At 49.1% G+C, this 18,575-nt stretch overlaps 1 protein-coding gene and 1 pseudogene across 9 annotated transcripts in view; one reads left to right on the forward strand and one right to left on the reverse strand.

The window, feature by feature from the left end:
• The first annotated feature begins 2,914 nt into the window (after positions 1-2,914).
• The window catches only part of GNB1L (G protein subunit beta 1 like), a 52,222-nt gene continuing 36,561 nt past the window's right edge, over positions 2,915-18,575 (forward strand). The window contains exons 1-4 of one of the 9 annotated variants that reach the window (XM_039872884.1): positions 2,915-3,066; positions 3,334-3,429; positions 5,494-5,953; positions 6,663-6,877. Coding sequence is in view for 1 of the 9 variants with exons in the window: in XM_039872882.1 (XP_039728816.1) it covers positions 3,006-3,010; positions 3,334-3,429 (101 nt within the window). In the remaining 8 variants the exon portion in view is untranslated. Of the gene's footprint in view, positions 3,067-3,333; positions 3,430-5,493; positions 6,878-18,575 lie in introns of all 9 variants that reach the window. The other 8 variants (XM_039872887.1, XM_039872886.1, XM_039872888.1 and 5 more) reach the window with 8 other exon arrangements.
• LOC120610577 (uncharacterized) lies at positions 11,857-11,975 on the reverse strand (annotated as a pseudogene).

An 18,575-nucleotide genomic window follows, 5' to 3' on the forward strand; every position in this document is an offset into this window, starting at 1 on the left:
CAAAACAAACAACCCAATTTAAAAATGAGCAAAGGACTTGAATAGATATTTCTCCAAAGAAGATATACAGATGACCATCAAGCACATGAAAAGATGCTGACTATCACAAGTCACTAGGGAAATACAAATCAAAACCCCAAGATACTACTTCACACTATTAAGATAGCTATGATCAGTGGTTTTGGAGAAACATGGCGGAGTGAGAGACGTCCCCAGATTTCTCCCCTTGAAACAACAATAAGCTGAACATCTAAAACTCAACAAAAAACACCCAAACTGCATACCAGCATGTCTGAGCATGGGATCTGTGCATAAGAGCTACCACAGGTTGCGAAGTCCAACATCAAGGTGCAGGCGAATTTGGTTCTCCATTCTTCCACATTGTCACTAATCTTTGTCATGAGCAACCAGTGAAGGTTGATGGAGAAGAGCCCACAAGTGAGTAGAAACATCTTTTTGTTTGTAGCAATTTGTTTTAAAATTTTACCCCATGAAATAAGTCACAGATGGACAAATACCGGATATGATTGCAACAAGCTCATGGATACAGAGAATATATTGGTGGTTGCCAGGGTAGAGGGTAGGTGAAATAAGTGAAGGCAGTCAAAAGGTACAAACTTCCAGTTATAAAATAAATAAGTGATGGGAATGTAATTTACAGCATGGTGACTAGAGTTAATAATACTGCATTGTATATTTTAAAGTGGCTAAGAGCGTAGATCTTAAAGGTTCTTATCACAAGAAAAAAAATGTTGAAACTATGTGTGGTGATGGATGTTAACTAGACTTATTGTGGTGATTATTTCACAATATATACAACTATTGAATCATTATGTCGTACACCTGAAAATAATATCGATTATACTTCAATTATTTAAAAAGATGGCTATGATCAAAAAATCCAAAGAGAACAAATGTTTGTGAGGATGTAGAGACACTGGAAACTTGGTGCATTGCTGGTGGGAATGTAAAATGGTGCAGCTGCTGCTGAAAAGTTTGGCAGTTCCTCCAAAAGTTAAACATAGAATGACTATATGATTCAGCAATTCCATATTTTGGGTATATACCTAAAAGAATTGAAAGCAGGGACTCAAACAGATATTTGTACACCTACGTTCATTAGTCACGATAGCCGAAAGATGGAAGCAAGTCAAGTATCCACTAACAGATAAGTGGATGAATAAAATGTGGTATATGCATATAATGGAATATTATTCAGCCTCAAAAAGAAACATCTGATAGATGCTACAACGTGGATGAACCTTTAAAACACTATTCTAAGTGAAATGACAAATAACGTATGAGTCTACTTACACAAGGTACCTAGAATAGGCAAATTCATACCGACAAAGTAGAATAGAGGTACGTTACCAGGGGCTAGGGAAAGGGATAGTGGTGAGGAGTTAGTGTTTAAAGGGGACATAGTTTCTATTTAGGGTAATGATAAAGTTCTGGAGCTAGAGAGTGGCGAAGGCTCCACAACAATGTAAATGTACTTAATGCCACTGAACTGTATACCTAAAATGGTTAGAATGGTGAATTTTATGATAGATATATTTTACCACAATTAAAAATACATAGACTTAGATGGCCCAAATAAAAAAAATGCAATTTTGACCAAAAATGTTTTCCGATGGCCTGGCCTCTTGGGTTAGTCTTTTTCATAAGCATGCTATCTTGCTCTCTGACTAGCTCTGGGTCCCCCGAGGCAGCCTGAGCTGCCAAGAGTGCCTGAGATAGGCCAAATTGTTGGGAATTTCCCCACTCCTTTGAGACAGGAAGTTTAAATTATCAAGTCAATTAGGAAAGATACAACCAAAAAACACAAGTTGCATTCGCACTTCAAGGATGCGTTTCTTGGCCCGGTGCCACTTTTATTATGTTCGGAGGAGGCAGCTGAAAGCCCCATAGGCCCAATTAAGGTACAATGTGATCTTTGTTTCGCATTTCAAAGATCAAAGAGTGAGTTTGAGTGTAAATTCAGATAACAGTTCAGAGATCTTTTCATGAAAGGAGTCAATAGACCAGGGCAGAAAGGGAGCTGGCATATTCCGTGTGTGTTCTACTGGAGAAACATCTTTTTCCAGTGAATTCAGCAGCCCGTGACCCCAGTAACTCCTGGCCTGCATCCAGGTCCTTGGCACACAGGGCATTAGGTCCTTGGGCTGAGGGCCCGCACTCTCTCCTGCCTCTTGTCTAGGCACCCTGAGGACACTGGGAGGAGGCGTCGGGCCATGCCTGTGAGCACTCAACCTCATCCTTGACTGGCTTTTCCAACGTCTCTGGGTGCTGACTGGGCACACCACTCGTAGGCGGCAGGCTTGGCATTGGCAGCCTGCTCTCACAGTCCTCTCTGGGTCCAGCCTCAGCTGGGGTAGAGCTGCAAAAATCCACCTGCGACGAGAAACCCACAGGCTTCTCTTGGTAGCACGCAGGTGGAAGGTCCTTGGGGTCAGCCCTGCCCCGCCCTCCTGCTCTGAGATGTAAAGTATGTAGAACCAGGCTCTAAGTTCTGAGCATGGGGCACTGGATGATGGGAGATTTTCCAGGGGAGCTCTGCTGCCCCTCTACGCCCAAACACTCCCTGATGCCCGCAACTCCCAGTGCCCAGCTGACTTAAGGGCAGGAACCCTGGGCTGCGGTAGCATCAGATCCTCCATCTCTACGGGATCCGGGTGGGCGCCGAAGCCGCTCCTGCTAACTCTTCAGTCCTCAGCCCTAGAGCGTTCCCCGTCCGCGCGACACCGCCCCCTCCGATCGCCCCGCGCCTGCGCACGCAGGCCCGTCTGCTCTCGTGGCACTTGGCGCGGCACCGGGCTGAGCGAGTTCCCATCACCTCCCGCGCGGTGCTGCCGCGCTGGCAGGACCAGGAAGCGCCTGCGCGGCCGCGGCCCCACGGCGTACGGCGCAGGCGCGACTCGTAGGGAGTCCAGCGTGGGGTGGGCCAAGAGCCGGCGCGGGAACGTACGCGGCGGCCGCGTAAACGCAGGGGGTGTGGCTGCGTGATGCGGTCGGGCTCTGGGAGCCGCGCTGCGTGGAGCGGGCCTTGCTGTCTTCGGCTGGAGGGTCAGTGGGGCGCCGAGAACCTAGTTGACCGGCGGTGGGGCTCCGCCTTCCATCCCTTTCCAAATCCCCATCCGCGGAGAGGCGCTCGGAGCCCCTGGACTGGGTTCCCGCTGTTCTTCTGGCCATTGGGCCTCAGTTTATCAGTCCGCGCCGGGGGCTGGGGGCGGGGGCGGAATGCCTGGAGTCAATTTTGGGCGGTTCCCGCCGTCTCTGGAGGTCGCACCCCTCCTCGCCTCACGGCGGCCGATCTTATTCTCCACTTTCTAGGTGGCATTTAGACTCGCCATCGGAGGGAGAAGCGTCCGCACGGTCTCTGGCCGCAGACCCGTGGACCCTTTTCGCGGGCTCCTCGCGTAGCCGCAGGTGGGTCGGCAGCTTCTTGCGGTGGGGCTTGTGAGCTCATATCCCCGCAGTTCCCTGCATGGCGGTTGCGGGAGGAGTGGTGCAGTAGTCTGTCCTGAAGTGGAGGCACTTGCTGTGAGGCTTTGGGCAAGTTATTCTACTGCAGGGGCCCCTGGGTCTCCTTGGAGCAGAGCGCGCTCCAGCGTTCCAGGTGCTGCCTTTGGCTTTGCGGAGGCAAGTGTTCGTGTGCCGCGCTACTTGCTCCTTGATAGAGCGCTGTCCAGTCCAGGAGAAGGCCCAGATTCCTCAGTGCCAGGCAGGGATGGGGAGAAACGAGAGACACCAATAGACTGAGACAAGGTTCTCTCACAAGTCAGGCCCAAGCTTAGGAAGGTTCACGCTCAAGCGTGGGGGTGGGGAAGGGACTGTTTGGCGCAGAGGAGCCTTTTCCTTGAGGCTGCTGGGAGCACACAGGCATGCCGATGAGCGGCAGTTTTGTGAGTGGGGATGGGAGGTCGGGACTGTGAGAAAGGGAGGTCAGAGACCTGGGTAGTGCACTGGCTCCTGCGCATGGGATGTAGTCTTTGCGGGCGGCCTGGTAGCTAATCTCAGATTTGGTGGTAGGAGGTGGGATGTGGTCATTGCTTTTCAGAGCTCAGTGAGGGACCGGACTGGACTTTGAGTGTACTCCATTCACGTGCTGCCCCTTGGGCCACTGCTGCTGGCAGGCCGTATAGCATATTCTTTCCTTGTGTTAGGACGGGAAGGGCTTTCAGGTGGAAGACCGCACCCCCAGAGTAGGTGATGTATCTGAGCGGTTTCAGAATGCTTGTGGCGGTGGTAGGTGCCTGTAGCCTTGGCAGTTTTGAGTGTTTCAGGCCACCCTGGGAGGTGTTGGGCAGAAAGATCAACAAAGCTGTGCTTCCTTGGAGAAACTCACTGTTTCTCCAAGAAACAGTGAGTAGAGACGGGAGTAGATAAACACATAGGTGTGTGCAAGCTGTGGTGCCCATAGGTGTGAGTTGATGGAGCATTAGGGTATGAGTGGAGGAGTTTTGGGGAAAATTGCACAAGGAGGGGTGAAGCGGACAGTTCTGTGGAGGCCATGAGTGGACTTCCTTTGCAGAGACTGGGAGGTGACTCAGGCTGGGCAGTGTGAGAGCCCAGGGAGAGGGCTCCTTGCACTGGACAAGTACTGTACCTGCTGATGGTTGCATCCTCCTTTCCCACTTTGGGGCTCTTTGGACTGCTCAGGGTTGGTGATCTTTGCTGTCCAGGCCATTTGCAGGAGTGACTTTGGGGAGATGAAGGAAGACACAGCAAGTGGGATTAAACTTAGGAGATCATAGATGCTGGGCTATTGATAGGAACGGGGAAGCAGGGAGGTGGCGTTCAGGGTGTGTGTGGCATTGCCTGCAGGCTGTGCTCTTTGATTGGTGAGGCGATTCTGGAAAGCATTGGAGGAAGGCTGAAGGGCACAGAATAGTGGGGCCTCGCTCTTCCGTCCGGCATATAGGTAGCATCCACCATGCTCCTGGTGCTGTGATGTAAAATAATCTTATGACACCATCTGTGTACTTAACGGTTACAATGTTTTGGGTGGCTAGGAGACTCCTTAGCAGACTGAAGCGTAGTTCCTAATTGGCGTAGGGAAGTTGGTGCTTAAGAGTTTGGTTGAGAGCCAGATTCAGTTGCATCCGCCACAGACAAGTGACTTCACTCACAACTCTGCCTCAGGGACCATAAGAGTACCAACCTCATGAGGGGGGGTCACTGTTTGGCATGGATAGAGCACTCAGTAAAAGTTGCCACTGTCATTCTCCTGAAATTCCCTGATAGCTGGCCTGTCCAATGAAGTCCATGGGGTTCCAGTCTGGCCCCCTTTCCTTCTCCTGGTACTGACAGCATCTGCCATCACATCTTGCCTGACAGGTGGCATTTGCCTGTCTTCTCAAACCGCCCAAGCCCTCCTTCCACTTAGAGCTCCTAGCGGGTTACCTAGGATTTGCCTGCTTGTTGCCTCTTGCAGCCTGATGTTGATGGTTGGGCCTAGTTTCTGGTCTTCCCCACCTTGTTTTTGGACAGATTGCCTTGGATGGTGACCTGCGTCTGACAGTCCCATCAGCTCTTCTCAGCTCTCCTGAGGCCGCAGCTGGCAGCTCCCCTGACCCTCAGCACTTGCCTGGAACACCTGGGTTTGCCACACCTCTCTCTAGCCCATCTCTGTCCTGTTTTGTCTTGAGTGTCACTTCTGACCACCCTTCCCCCTGCACCATCTCTTCTTCCTGTTTCCCTTTCCTTCTCTTAGTTGGTATACTTGGTGCAGCAGCCCCTCTCCAAATCCCAGCATGCCCCAGGGCCGGCGCGGATGGCAGGGTCCTCTTAATCCCATCCAGGCAGCAGCTAATTACGCCAAGGCACATCCTTGGCAGCAGATAGATTGGGCCTCTTCTGGGGCTGCATATGCCCCCCGGTGGATCCCTGGATTGAGCGACTCTGCTGTGGGGACCCTGGGTGTCCCACAACCATGGAGCAGAAGAGCACAGTGAGTGGTGCTCTCAGCGGTGAGCCCACAGAAAGGGGTCCCCCTGCTATACACATGTCCACGGCCTCTCAGGGTAGACTTTCACTGGGTGCCAGGCTCAGACCTAGGCACCTTTAATAGTTCCCCATGGCTGCTGGACCTCTTTTTGGCTCAGCTGGGCTATTACATGTCTTTCTGCTTTGAGCACTACCAAGACAACCTCAGCCACATTTGTGAGATCCTGGGACATTTGACAGGCCGAGCTCTTGGGTGTGGGCAGCCCCCTACCTCAACAGGGACCTACCCCTGCCCGACGATTATGAGCTATTTTGCCAGAATCTTGAGGAGGTTATTCAAGACCCGAACATTTTCACTGAGGACCGTGCCGCAGTGCCCTGCCCTTTGTTCCCGACCTCGAGCCAGCCACCAGTGGCCCCGCAGCTGCCTATGGTGAGGCAGTACTTAGCTAGGTTCTCAGAGGCCCTGACACTCAACATGGGTGCTCCACCCAGGCCTGTTCCAGCCACTCTGGCTACCCCTACTATTTCTAGTTCCAACTCCACATCTAGAAATGCTCTGCCTGAGCACCAGCTGGCCAGGGAAGCAAGCCCTGAGTTCATGGAGCCCCCTGCCCTGTCTTGTTCTGCATGCAGTGCTGATCCTGGTCTGATGGGGCCAGCCTTTTCCCAGCCATAGGTGGTGGCCCCCAAACTTGTCCCTGTACTTTCAGAATCTTCTAACACGCTTGCCCAGAAACCAGATGCAGCTTGCCCAGGGGGTCCAGAACCCCAGAAGACAGAGGAAGCGGTTTCTGAGACAGAAGGAGACAAGGAAGCATCTTTAGGTAACCCTCAGGAGGCAGTGGACACCCCGGATAGCCCAGGAGAGCCACCATTTGCTCCTGTTCTCCACTCTGTAGCCCTGGATTCTGAACAGTCCTGGCAGGTATAGCAGTGCCCCTCACGATGAAGTGACCTATGTAGCCGAGGAGCCCCATGGACCCCCATCAGGACAGAGTGGCATTGCCAGATGATTCTAGACATAGCCCTGTCAGATGTTGCTTTGTGCGCTTGCCCTGTTGCTGGGCAGGAGGTGCACTTGTTTGGGCTCTGTCCTGTCTTGAATACAAACAACTCTTTACATCTGCCACTTGCATCAACCACAGCAGAACATTGGCTTCTGCCCTGTGTCCTTCATCCTCCAACTCCCCCAAAGGCTGCTTCCCACTGGGCTGTCTGCAGCACCTCCACACTTGCCCAGGGCATACCATCTCAGCTGGACTCGTTCCCACTAGTTGGACAGAGTTTTGTAGATCAGGCCCCATCAGATATTTGCACTATTGTTGTAGACCCCACCCACCCATGCACACACAAGACCCCGCTACAGTGCTGGCTGCAACTGGACCAGATCTGCCATGCCAGCCCTGTTTGGATCTGGTCCCTGGATGGTCTTTGCTTTGGTCCCCACCCCTATCTTTGCTCCCTATGACCTCTGTCCTCTGGGCAGGAATTTAAGGAGGGCTGCATGGAGAAAGGCCACTTCATTGTTGAGTGGGTGGGATGGTATCTTGGCAGAGAAAGATGCTTCCCTGTGGATTTATCAGCCATCCTGGCCAGCTGAGAAGGCTCGGATGCAGGAAAGTGGGATGTAAGCCCCCTTTCAGTCTCAGCTGTGGTCCACGTATTTCCCCTTCTGTATGTTAAATTCTGGTCACATTTGGTTTCCTTCAGAAGGTGGCATAAGTTTTTACATCTCAGTGCCTTTGCCCATGCTGCCCTCTCACTTTCTGTCTTTAGCAGTCCCTGTCTTCTGCCTGCTCTTACACATTGCTGGTTCAGTGAAAACCCCAACACTACATGACTTGTGTCTCTGGGTAGACTGTGAGCCTCTAGGGCAGGGGTTCCATCTTAGTTGGTTTTGTGTCCCTAGTATACAACTGGTGCTCATTAAATGTGTGTTGGATTCATAGCTGAGCCTGTGGTGTGGTGGCTGCTGAGAAGCAGAGTCCTTGTTCTGTTGGCAGGAGCGCGGTGCCCATTCTATCAGGAATAGAGGCTAGGTCTCAACAGCGAGTGCCCCAGGTCATATTTGCAGGTGTGGTTTCCACTGGGGGCTTTGAGGATCCAAAGATCTCGTTGAAGGAGTTGGGCTGAAGTGAGTGGGAGTGGAAGGTTTGGCAGGTGGAGTATGGTCTTGAAAACTGGCTTCTCCAGAGCTGCGTGAGCCAGAGGTGAAGTGAGAAGCAGGCAGCAGACCTGGACTGTGAGGTCCCTGGGGCCCAGAGGATTGGAATGAAGAAAGACCTGTTCTGCACAAGGATAAGTTTTCTAATAATGAGAGCTGAGCTCGAAGCTCCCTCAAGCCAAATTTAACACAGGATTGGTACAGCGCATCTGTGGTTAGGCAAGAATTTCAAGCTCCTTTTAGTTTTACAGTTGTGGAAACAAAACAGCAAAAGAACACCTTCCTGGAAAGTAGGAAAAAATAAGGGGAAATGTTAACTGCAACTAAAACTAATTATTTTAGGAAAAACAGTAATAGTCAAACATCTGGTAAAAATTTTAAATGAAATAGACATTGTTTTATTTAATAACTCACTTAAAAAGGCTCTGGGTTCATATAGTTTTATGTGTACGTTATTTTAAGGCATAGATACCTTGTAAGTAAAAGTTTCAAATCTTGGAAATAGGTGGGAAGCTAATATAACCCTAAAAGCAAAACAAGGTGAGGGAAGAAATCAATGTGCTGTCTTGATTCTAATCAGGTGTGGAAAATCCCTGGCCATCCTAGCCTAACCCTAATGCTTCTGTGTGGGGTCCTACTACTACCCCTCTGCTGCTGTTCACATCCAGGCCCTCCTTTTGCAGGCACAGGTCTCTGCTCCCCACTACCTCCCTTAGCTGTGGCTTGGCCTGCCTGTGGATCTGATATCATTAGCGGTATCAGAAGGGCCCTCATTTAATCTGGTAAGATGGCTCTGGCAGTAGAATCTAGAGCTGCTCTCTGAGACAGACAGCTCAGCTAGCACCCCCACCATGTCACTGGCCTCTGCACAGACTTCCTTTCCTGTCTGTTTAGTGGACCTAGTGTGAATTTCTTCAGCTCAAGATCACCATTTTCCCTTCCAAACCCCTGTCCTATTGAGGCCTTTCCTCCTCCAGGCTCCAGGCAGCTCCTGTGGACTTGAGTTATAGTCTGACATACCTCTCTTGAGAGTCAGCTGTGCCCAGGCAGGCCTGAAAGGATTTGAGAAGAGCCCAGATGACCTGCTTTTTAATTTGGAGAATGGATCCTATTGTGGTTGGGCTCTCGTCACAAAGGAAAGTAGAGGAAGGTGGGGCCTCAGCGGTGATGGCAAAGTTGCCCATTCCTGGGTGCTTGCAGCGGGGATCAGGAGAGGTTGGGAGGGCTCTGGCCTGGCCTTCAACACAGGCAGTGCATGTGGTGTTGCAAAGTGACAGCTGATGTTTCGCCTTTCCTTTTGGCAGATGCCATGACCTAGCTGCTTTCTCACTGTGCTCTGTACGGGAGCCGGAACACAGAGGGCCAGGAGAGAAGGACCTTGAGTCATTTGCCACTCCTGGCTCTCCACACAAGTGGGCTAACTGGAGTAGGGTGCTCTTGGGAGTGGCACGGTTTGGCAGGGTTTGCTGGATGGGCTCAGGGGCAGGCTGAGGTGCTGGGGCCTACCTTGCAGATCATCGTGTCTGTCCCTCACTCTCTTGGAAATACCCACAGATTTTATTTCCTAAAGATGGGACATAGTGGACTCTGTGGAAGGGTTTTTAAAGATCCTATCTCCAAGGAAAATTATAGCACTGGAAGTACTGAGGAAAAGGTCCTGCGAGATACTGAACATTTTATAAAGCTGCCATAATGAAGGTGCTTGGATGTTCGTGTGGATGGATGAACAGGAGAATAGAGAACTTTGGAATAAACCCAAATAAATAAGGAATTTAGTTCATGCTAGAAGTGTTACGTTTCAAATTAATGGACTCTAATAAACTCCGTACAAGGAATTGGAACAAGTGGTTAGCTATCTGGAAAATAGTAAAACTGGATACATACTTCACTCTATACCAGCCTATACTCCAGATGGATTAAAGATTTAAACATTTAAAAAATTATTACTACAGAGTGAATTTTTTTCCTGCCTATGATTCCAGGACTTTAAAAGTTTCAGACACCTAGGATTGCTGAAGATATGGAGAAACACTTTTTCATGCTGTTGGTGGGAGTATCAAATACTGTGATTCCCTCACATACATTTCTAAGCACACAGACTATGACCACTTGATAGTGTGCGGATTCGTTGCTCATTCTGCAGTGTGGGGCTTCAGAGCATGGACTTGAGCTTGGTCACACCTTGCCTCTTCCTTGGCGTCACCCAACCTCTCTGAGCTGTTACAGTAGTTCATCTTCACAAGACAGTGGGAGGGTTGAATGAGGTAATGCCTGTGCAGTGGCCTGAGCTCTAGTGACTGCCTAGTAGGCCTCACTGCATTAACAGCAAAACTGGGAATAGCCCAAAAGTCCAGTGGTAAAGAAAGAGCTAAATAGCTATTATCCTGTTGTGTGAGTCAAGAGATGCCAGGTCGTGCTGCAGTAACAAAAACCTTCAACATCTCAGCCACCCGTCTGTCACAGATCAGCTTGGGCACCCTCTGCCCTTTGGAGTATCTTTAGGGACCTGTGCTGAAAGGAACCCCACTGGATATGTTTCTTCACGACCACAGAGGTAGCGGAAAGACCACAGAAGACCACAAGAGACTGTCACTGCTCTTTTCGTTACTGTGGCCAGAGAAGCCACTAAGCCATACCTGAATTCCAAGGGATAAGAGCATCAAGTCCTCCCGTGGGGTGGGGTGGGGCAGGATACTCAGCCTTGAAAAGAGCAAGCATCCACTGAGCAGGGCTCAGCAGTGCCACCATCAAGGCAGTGGGGTGGGCTGCTTCAGTACCCTGGAAAGAACTCAGTTCTTGAGTTCTGGAGGCTAGAAGTCTACAGGGTTGGTTTCTCCTGAGACCCTCCCTGACTTGTGATGACTATCTTCTCCCTATGTCCTCACATGGTTGTCCCTTTGTACCAGTCTGTATCCTGATCTCTTATAAGGACACTGGTTATATTGGGTTGGGGCCTACCTATATAACCTTATTTAACTTTAGAACTTAAACATCCGAATTTTGAGACGACACTGTTTAGTCTATGATACTGCCCAGGATGGATTTCTTTGCTTTTATTTTTGCAATTTGGGGCAGTGTTGTCATGAGCACCCTTCTAAGTAGCACTGCCCACGTGCAGAGCCCCTCCTTCTTGGAGCAGGAAGTGCCCACTTCTGTATGCAGCCCTCTTTTTCTTAACTCTTCCTGCCTGAGAGTCCAAAGACATTACCCTGCATTCCCAAGTCTTAATGTTTTGCCTTTTACATTGACTGGAATTTTTAACAGCATGATATGTGGAGAGGTCTTCCGTCAGCATCAAAGAGCCTGTGAAGAACAGGATTCCTCCACCTACCTACTCTGATTTGTAATAGGAGGAAGAAATAAATGTTGGATGTGTGAAGCTGCTGAGTTTGGGGGTTTGTGTTTTTCACAGCATCACCTACCCTATCCTGATAGAGGACCCCATTTCACCTTTTGCCATAGAGTAGGTGACTGCCAGCCTTGGGTGCCAGATGCCATCCTGGCTATACCTGTCCGTAGTGACATGTCATACACACCTGGCTCTCTGGTCTGCTCTGTCCCCCACTAATTACACAGCTTTATGGTGACTTTTCATTATCTGAGAGTGAGGCAGCCCCCACATGCCTGTTCTTCAAATTGTCTTGGCAAGTTTTTATTTTTTAGATGAAGCAACCCTTGGTTGACCTCACAGATTGCAAAGACCTTGTCAGCTTACAATCCCTTATTTTTAAAATTTTTTATGCCTACAGCACCTGGTCTTTCTAGGTGGTCTCCTATCCAAGTACTAACCAGGCCCGACCCTGCTTAGCTTCCGAGATCAGACAAGATCGGGCTTGTTCAGGGTAGCATGGTCGTAAGACGATTGGCTAGTTTTTAAAGTGTGTGTTATCACAAACACAGAAATGGAGAGGATGGTACAGTGGACCACAGTGTTCCTGTCTCCTGGCTCCAGCAGTGGTCAGTCCTTCCCCTGGGAGTGTTTGTCGGGGGGCTGCTGGGCCAACCATGTTCTCTGGGATGGTAGGAGAGGAGCACTGAGCTCACTTTATTTCTCTTTGGGCTGATGTCTGTTACAGGGGTGTCAAGGATAGGCCTGGAAGGAGCCACTGGCCTGCAGGATTCCCTTGGCAGCCTGTTCCTTCTCTCCCTGCTTCTGGGGCGCACAGCCAGGGCTGGTACCTGTGGCTAGTGGGTACTTATCCACTTGCTAGCTGCTGCTTTATTCCCATGGGCAGGGCCATTAGATGATAGAGAAGGATGTCCCTGGGCTGCTTTCCACCTGTGATCAGCATAGAGACACCTGCTGGCCACTGGGAGTGCTGCATCTTGGGCTCCACAAGGTCCCAAGTGCACAGTGTCATTCGCCTTGATGTTTTCGCACTGTAGCCAAGGCTTTCTGAAGGCTGTGGGTGGGGAGGTGGGCCCCCCGCAAGGGCCTGCATAGTGGGTGATCCAGGAGGCTTGTTGGTCGGGCACCTGATCCAATGTGCTGTCCGCCTGGAGCACTGCAGCCTCCCCACCACTGAGACCCCGTGTTCCTCCCCTGAAATTCAGGGCATAAAAGGGAGCCTTGAGGTGGCTGGGTTGGGAGGGTGACCCAAGGCCAGTGCTTTTCTGCCCCTGTGCACCTGCCCCAATCCAGGGGCACACTTTACAATGCCCACTGCAGCCTCCTGGTCCCCCCACTCCCCTCAAGTTGCTGAATGCCCTCTCTCACTTTTGCCACCTATAAATTGGAGAGAACTGCCTCGCATGTGCAGCAGGCCCCTCAGGGCTATAACCAGTGCCCCTCACCCTTCTCTCAGACTTTATCCAAACACCGCTGGTGGTGGCCATCAGTGTGAGTACATGGCGTGTGGGTGTGTGCACCCGGACGTGTGTGTACACAGACTCACAGCCAATTGTGAACATGTGATGTATCTGTAGGTGCATTATTTGCATGTCTGTGGTAGACCTCTGGGGGGGACCCCCCACTTGAGGTGGCCTCTGCCGTAGGAGCAACCCTTTGGATCCCTGTAAGAAAGTGTATTACTATTACCATGGTTAGGGATTTCTTTTCCAAGTGGGACTGGGGTCCCAGGAGCTTCCCGGACACCAGTCTGCAGGGATTAGCCCCCATTCCATGCCCTAGGTGAGTGTTTGGGCACAGTTGTCAACACTGGGCAGCTGGCCACTGTGGGCCCCAGAGGCTAGCACTGGTGCATGGGAATGGTCACACTTCCTGTAAAACAACATGCTTTTCCGTATGTTCACCAGGGAAGAAAGGCTGGCTGCCCATTGCTGGCCAAGTTCCCACCCCTGCCTGTAAATGCCTGGGGGCAGGCTGGCTGAAAAGGCTCCTCAATTAGGCTTCCTTCCTGCCATCTTACCGAGCTCCTTGGACCTACTCCTGGGGGTGACGGATGTCCTCAGCTGCAGCTTGAGATGCCTGTTCGTAGAGAGGCCCTGCCTCCCCATCCTGCCTGCCCCTGCAGCCCAGCGGCCCCTCACTTTGGCATTTCCTCTCAGCCTGGCAAGTGTGGCATGTCCCCCAGTTCCAGGGAGAAGTCCGACTTGTTGCAGCACCCACAGCGGCCAGAAGCCCCTGCTGGCTGTGGGAAGACTGGTCATTCACACCTCGTACCTCCAGCCCGGAGGCCGTCAGACATCACCATGCCTTTTTAACCCCGAGGCTCACTCTTGCTGTCCCAGCCTTGCCTGATCCTGCCGGTGCATTGGTTGTGGCAAGGCAGGGGAGAAGAGCAGGCCACAGTGGGCTGGTGGGAGAGGCGTGTTCACCTCTGCCTGGGCTCCGACCACACTACATGTGCCTTGACCCCAGCAGAGGAGTCTGGTCCTTGGAGATGCAGCTATTACTTGGCCTCTGTTACCTTCTTCCCAAAACACAGTGGGGCCCATCTGGAATGGGTACTTACAGACCTGGTGGGGTGAGCATGTAGGCCCTGTGGGGGCAAAGCTTGGCTCACTGCAGGCCAGGAGCCCCCCTAGAGCTTCACAGGAATTGCTGGGATGCTGCCCCCAGGGAGGTGAGATCAGTGCCCACTCCTGGGTCTTGCTGGAAGGCGTGGCTGAACTTCACAGGAGTAGAAAGTCTCTTAAGCTACGGAGCAAGTGATTCTCTTGGACTGAAGGAGGAGAGGCTTCAGGCCAAGGAGTCTGGCACTCTTGGCTCCACCACAGATACCAGTAGAGGCCTTCCCCCAAGTTCTGCTCTGGGGACTTGCTCTCAGGGAGATGCCCTTTCTGCAAGGGTGTCCAGGCTGTACGTGAGGCTTAGAAGGGGCTCCCGACAGCAGAACTCTGGTGTTTTCCCTATGTACTCACAAAATAGCTAGCATAGGGCTTTCCCCAGCCTTAGGCCCAGCTTTATCAGTTGAGGCCAAGGCTATCACCTAACGCTTCTGGGAGATGGCTGTGCGGAGCCAGTCAGGCCTAGGACCGGCCTCTGGTCCTCTAAGGGGAAGTTGTTAGGGGTGTGCCTTATCACCCTCCCTACCCACCGCTACACATACACAGTTATATCAGTCACCCAGGGAGCTGGGAATGGCTGTGCTTGGGGTGTGCACTTGCTGCTATGGGGGAGGCAGGCGTGGGGATGATGCCTGGCTCCCGCCTCCCTATTGGGCTCTTAAGCCCAAGGGCATGCAGGGCTGGGTTGCTTATGGTATCGGTGGACCTACCTCCCTCCCTTCCTCCCTCCCTCCCTCCCAGGCTGGCCAAGCTGTATCCCGGAATCCTCCCCAGGATCTGCATCTTTGAAGCATGGATACTGACAGAGGATTCAATGAATCCAAGGTCGCCAGCCAGGCGTTGACAGATGCCCAGCCACGATACTATTTCTGATTTAATAACTGAATGGGAGGCTGGCCCTTGGTAATAATTAGGGCTAATTACTGAGGAGGTGTTGACAGATGGGCTGAGAGGAAACAAACTACCTTTATCCCTGGGCTTAGAGTCAGATTACCGGCCCGTGCTATCTGCCCCTCAGAAAGTAGACGCTTCAATCACTCACCGAGGCTTCAAAGGGGCAAGGGCCCTGACAATGCATGGGGTTTGGAAAGGAGCTATGAAGTGCACCTTTGACTCCGACTCTCCAATGGAGCCCCATTCCAGAAATGGATTCTTTGTGAAGTTTGAGTTACTCTAGGCAAACCCGCCTCCGAGCTCAGGCCAGGCTGGGCTGTGGCTGGCCCACCTGCCTACCCAGGTCCTTCCGAGGCTGGGACCATGCAGGGAGGTACAGTATGTTTCCTTGTCCTGGGAGTCTGTCCAGTTCTTTGTGACCAGGAGCTGCAGGTAACAGGATTGAATCTTACTATCCTAGCAGATTGTTCCTTCCCTCATCTGGATGCAGTTTTTCTGAAGCTGTCATGGGCAGGTCTGGTGTCTTTGCAGGGCGCCTGATTTATGGTAGGACCACCTCTTGAGGGCCCAGGCATTACTTAGGGGCTGCACCTACCTCCATCATGGGCAGTGAGCAGTGAGCCAACATCGTGAACAGGACACTGACCCCAGGGGCCTCAGTGACTGAGAGGTGACAACTTGGCACAGGCTGGTGCTGATGCATTGTATGTGTATGTGCTGACTTCCTTGGATCTCCGTGTGCCTCAAAGACAGTGGGGGGCTGTGGTCAGACCTCCATTTCCTAGTGTGAAGCAGCAGCACTGGGAAGTTTCCCAGTGACCTGGCCTGGATTGCAGGCTGCTACGTCTATGATGCGACTTCAAGGGGCCAGCTGAGAAAATGTCACTGGCTAAGGCCCTCACTGCTGAATGCAGGGGCTGTTCTGAGATTCTGGGCTTTGGCTGTGGACTGTCTTGATCAGAAAGGCAGGAGGGCAACCAGGCCCACCAGAACGGGCCTGTGGCAGACACCATCTTTCAGGTTCTAGGAGTGGCCTGGGAGGTGCAAAGGGAATGGGCCTCTGTTCCTGCCAGCCCAGAGGACCAACCAATTCAGAATCTTCCTGCTAGAATGGTTGTGCTACTTCAAAGAGAATAAGTAGGTTGGGCTGGTGGAGAGTAGTATTGTCAGATAAGTGTTCCTTTTCCTGGCATGCTGCTCTACTTCTGGCGGTAATGATGATGATAGTGATGATGGTGATGATAATGATGATGGTAAAAGTCCCTTGATAATTTGCCTAACTGAATACTGATTACCTTGTATTGACACTACTGATGAATTTAAATCTATTTATATTAGGGCAAAAATAGGATGGCGAATTATTTTAAATGGGAGAAACACTTAAAAATTGTCATTAAATCTGTTTAAAGTCAACTTAGATAGAATTAGAGACGGGCTCTAAAGCCAAAAGAATCTAAGCAGGAAACTGGGTTTTCATAATACATTAATGGTAAGTTAAATACCATTTCCTGTAGTGTGAGAAAAAATAGCACAAAAATATTGTACAATGTTTCATTTGAAAAATAGCCCCCCAGAAAATGGCCTAGAAAGCAGTGGCCCAGTGTGTTGTGTTACCTTGTGCACGGAAGCTGCATGAGCCCTGTTCCCTTTTAACAACATAGATACGTGGTTATTGACTCAAGTCCATACTTCATTCAGATTTCTTGTTTTGAGGTCTACTCTGTATAATGTCAATATATCCATTCCAACTTTCTTTTATTGTTTGTATAAACATATCTTTTATCTTTTTACTTTTTATCTACATTTTTCAATTAAAATGGTTTTTTTCTCGACAACTTGTAGTTGTTTTTTTAATAGCTTATAATTGTTGGGTCTTATAAATAACATGTTGAGAACAGTTACATTTATTGTAATTATTTATATGGTTCTATTTTGGTCTACCGTTTTGTTGTTTTCTCTTTTTCTTGATTTTTCTGATTTTTTGTTTTTCTATCCCCTCTTTTCTGCCTTTTTTTGGATTATTTGGATTTTTTCAAATATTCTGTTTAAATTTTTCTATTGGCTTTTTGGCTATATCTTTTTGTGTTGTATATTATGTTTTTAATGTTTGCTCAAGGGAATTACAGGGTACAAATTTAACCTTTCACAGTCTTCTTAGAGTTCTTTTTTTTCATTTCAAGTGAAATATAGAAGCCGTTACCCTCTCACCTTCATGTTTTTAAAGCTGTTATAGTGAAAATCCACCAGACAGTTATAATTTTAACAATATACATATTCACTTAAGAGGTAAAACTTGTTTTTAGATTTGCCCGGATATCTGCCTTTTCTCTTCCTCTACCTTCTTGAAGTTCTGCATTTCTTTCTGATTATCATTTCTTTTGAGCTGTAGAACCTCCGTTAGTATTTCTTTTAGAGCACATCTGCTGGCAAGAAATTATCTTAGTTTTCCTTCATCTGAGAATATTTTTAAATTGCCTTCATTCCCAAAGGATCATTTGCTGGATATAGAATTCTTTTCTTTCAATACTTTAAAGATGTTCTACTGTCTTCTGGCTTCCATGGTATCTGATGAGAAATCCACACTCATTCAAATTATTATTTCCTTATGTATAATGTGCCATTACTCTCAAGATTTTAAAATTATTTTTCAACAAATTAATTATGTGTTTGAGTGTGGTTTTATCCTGCTTATGATTTATTTGGGTTCTTAAATCTATAAATTTTTGTCTTTTCCCAAATATGCAAAATTTCAGGCATTATTCAGGTAATTTTTATTTTCTAATCTCTTTCTCTTCTTCTCAGACTCCGAAAACGTGAACGTTAGACCGTTTATTATTATTCCAAAAGTCTCTGATGCTCTAATCATTTATTGCGATCTTTTTTCTTTCTGATCTTTTATTAGATAATTTCTATTGATCAGTCTTCATGTTCCTTGACTCTTTCCTTTGTCATCTCCCACTCTATTATTGATTTTTTTTTGTTTCAAATATTGTATTCCATTCTGAAACGTCCTGTTTTTAAAAACATTGTTTTTATTTCTCTGCTGAGAACTTTCCTTCCATTCATTTCAAGTGTATTTATTTACCTTTGCTTCATGGAACATAATCGTAACTACTTTAAAATCTTTATCTGATGTTTCCAATATCTGAATCATTTTGAGGTTGGAATCTGTAAGTTTTTCCCCTTAAGAATTAGTCTCATTTCCTGTTTCTTGGTATATTGAATAATTTTGTATTGTATCCTGGACATATCCTGGATTGAGTATTATGTTGGGTCCTCTGGAGAATGATGAGTTTTGTGTTAACAGGCAGTCAACCCAGTCAGCTTTGTTAAGACAAGTTCTGTCTTGCTCTCTGTGGGATATGGTTATCTCATTTCAATTTTCAAAGCTTTTCAGATGCTGTTTTGGGTCTGTCCCACACATCAGCCGCTCCATGGTCAGTCTGAGACTTGGATGGTGATTTAAATCTTAGTCCAGTTCTTAAAGATTCTTTAGGCCTGTCCCAGGCATATGCGGCTCAGGAATGAGCCTGGGTCTTTTGTGGGTTCATTCTCAGAATTAAGGGAACTTTTTCTTTATCTTTCTCCTTTCTGC

The sequence above is a fragment of the Pteropus medius genome, unplaced genomic scaffold, assembly GCF_902729225.1.
Source record: "Pteropus medius unplaced genomic scaffold, Ma_sr-lr_union100, whole genome shotgun sequence".
NCBI classification, from domain to species: Eukaryota; Metazoa; Chordata; class Mammalia; order Chiroptera; family Pteropodidae; genus Pteropus; species Pteropus medius.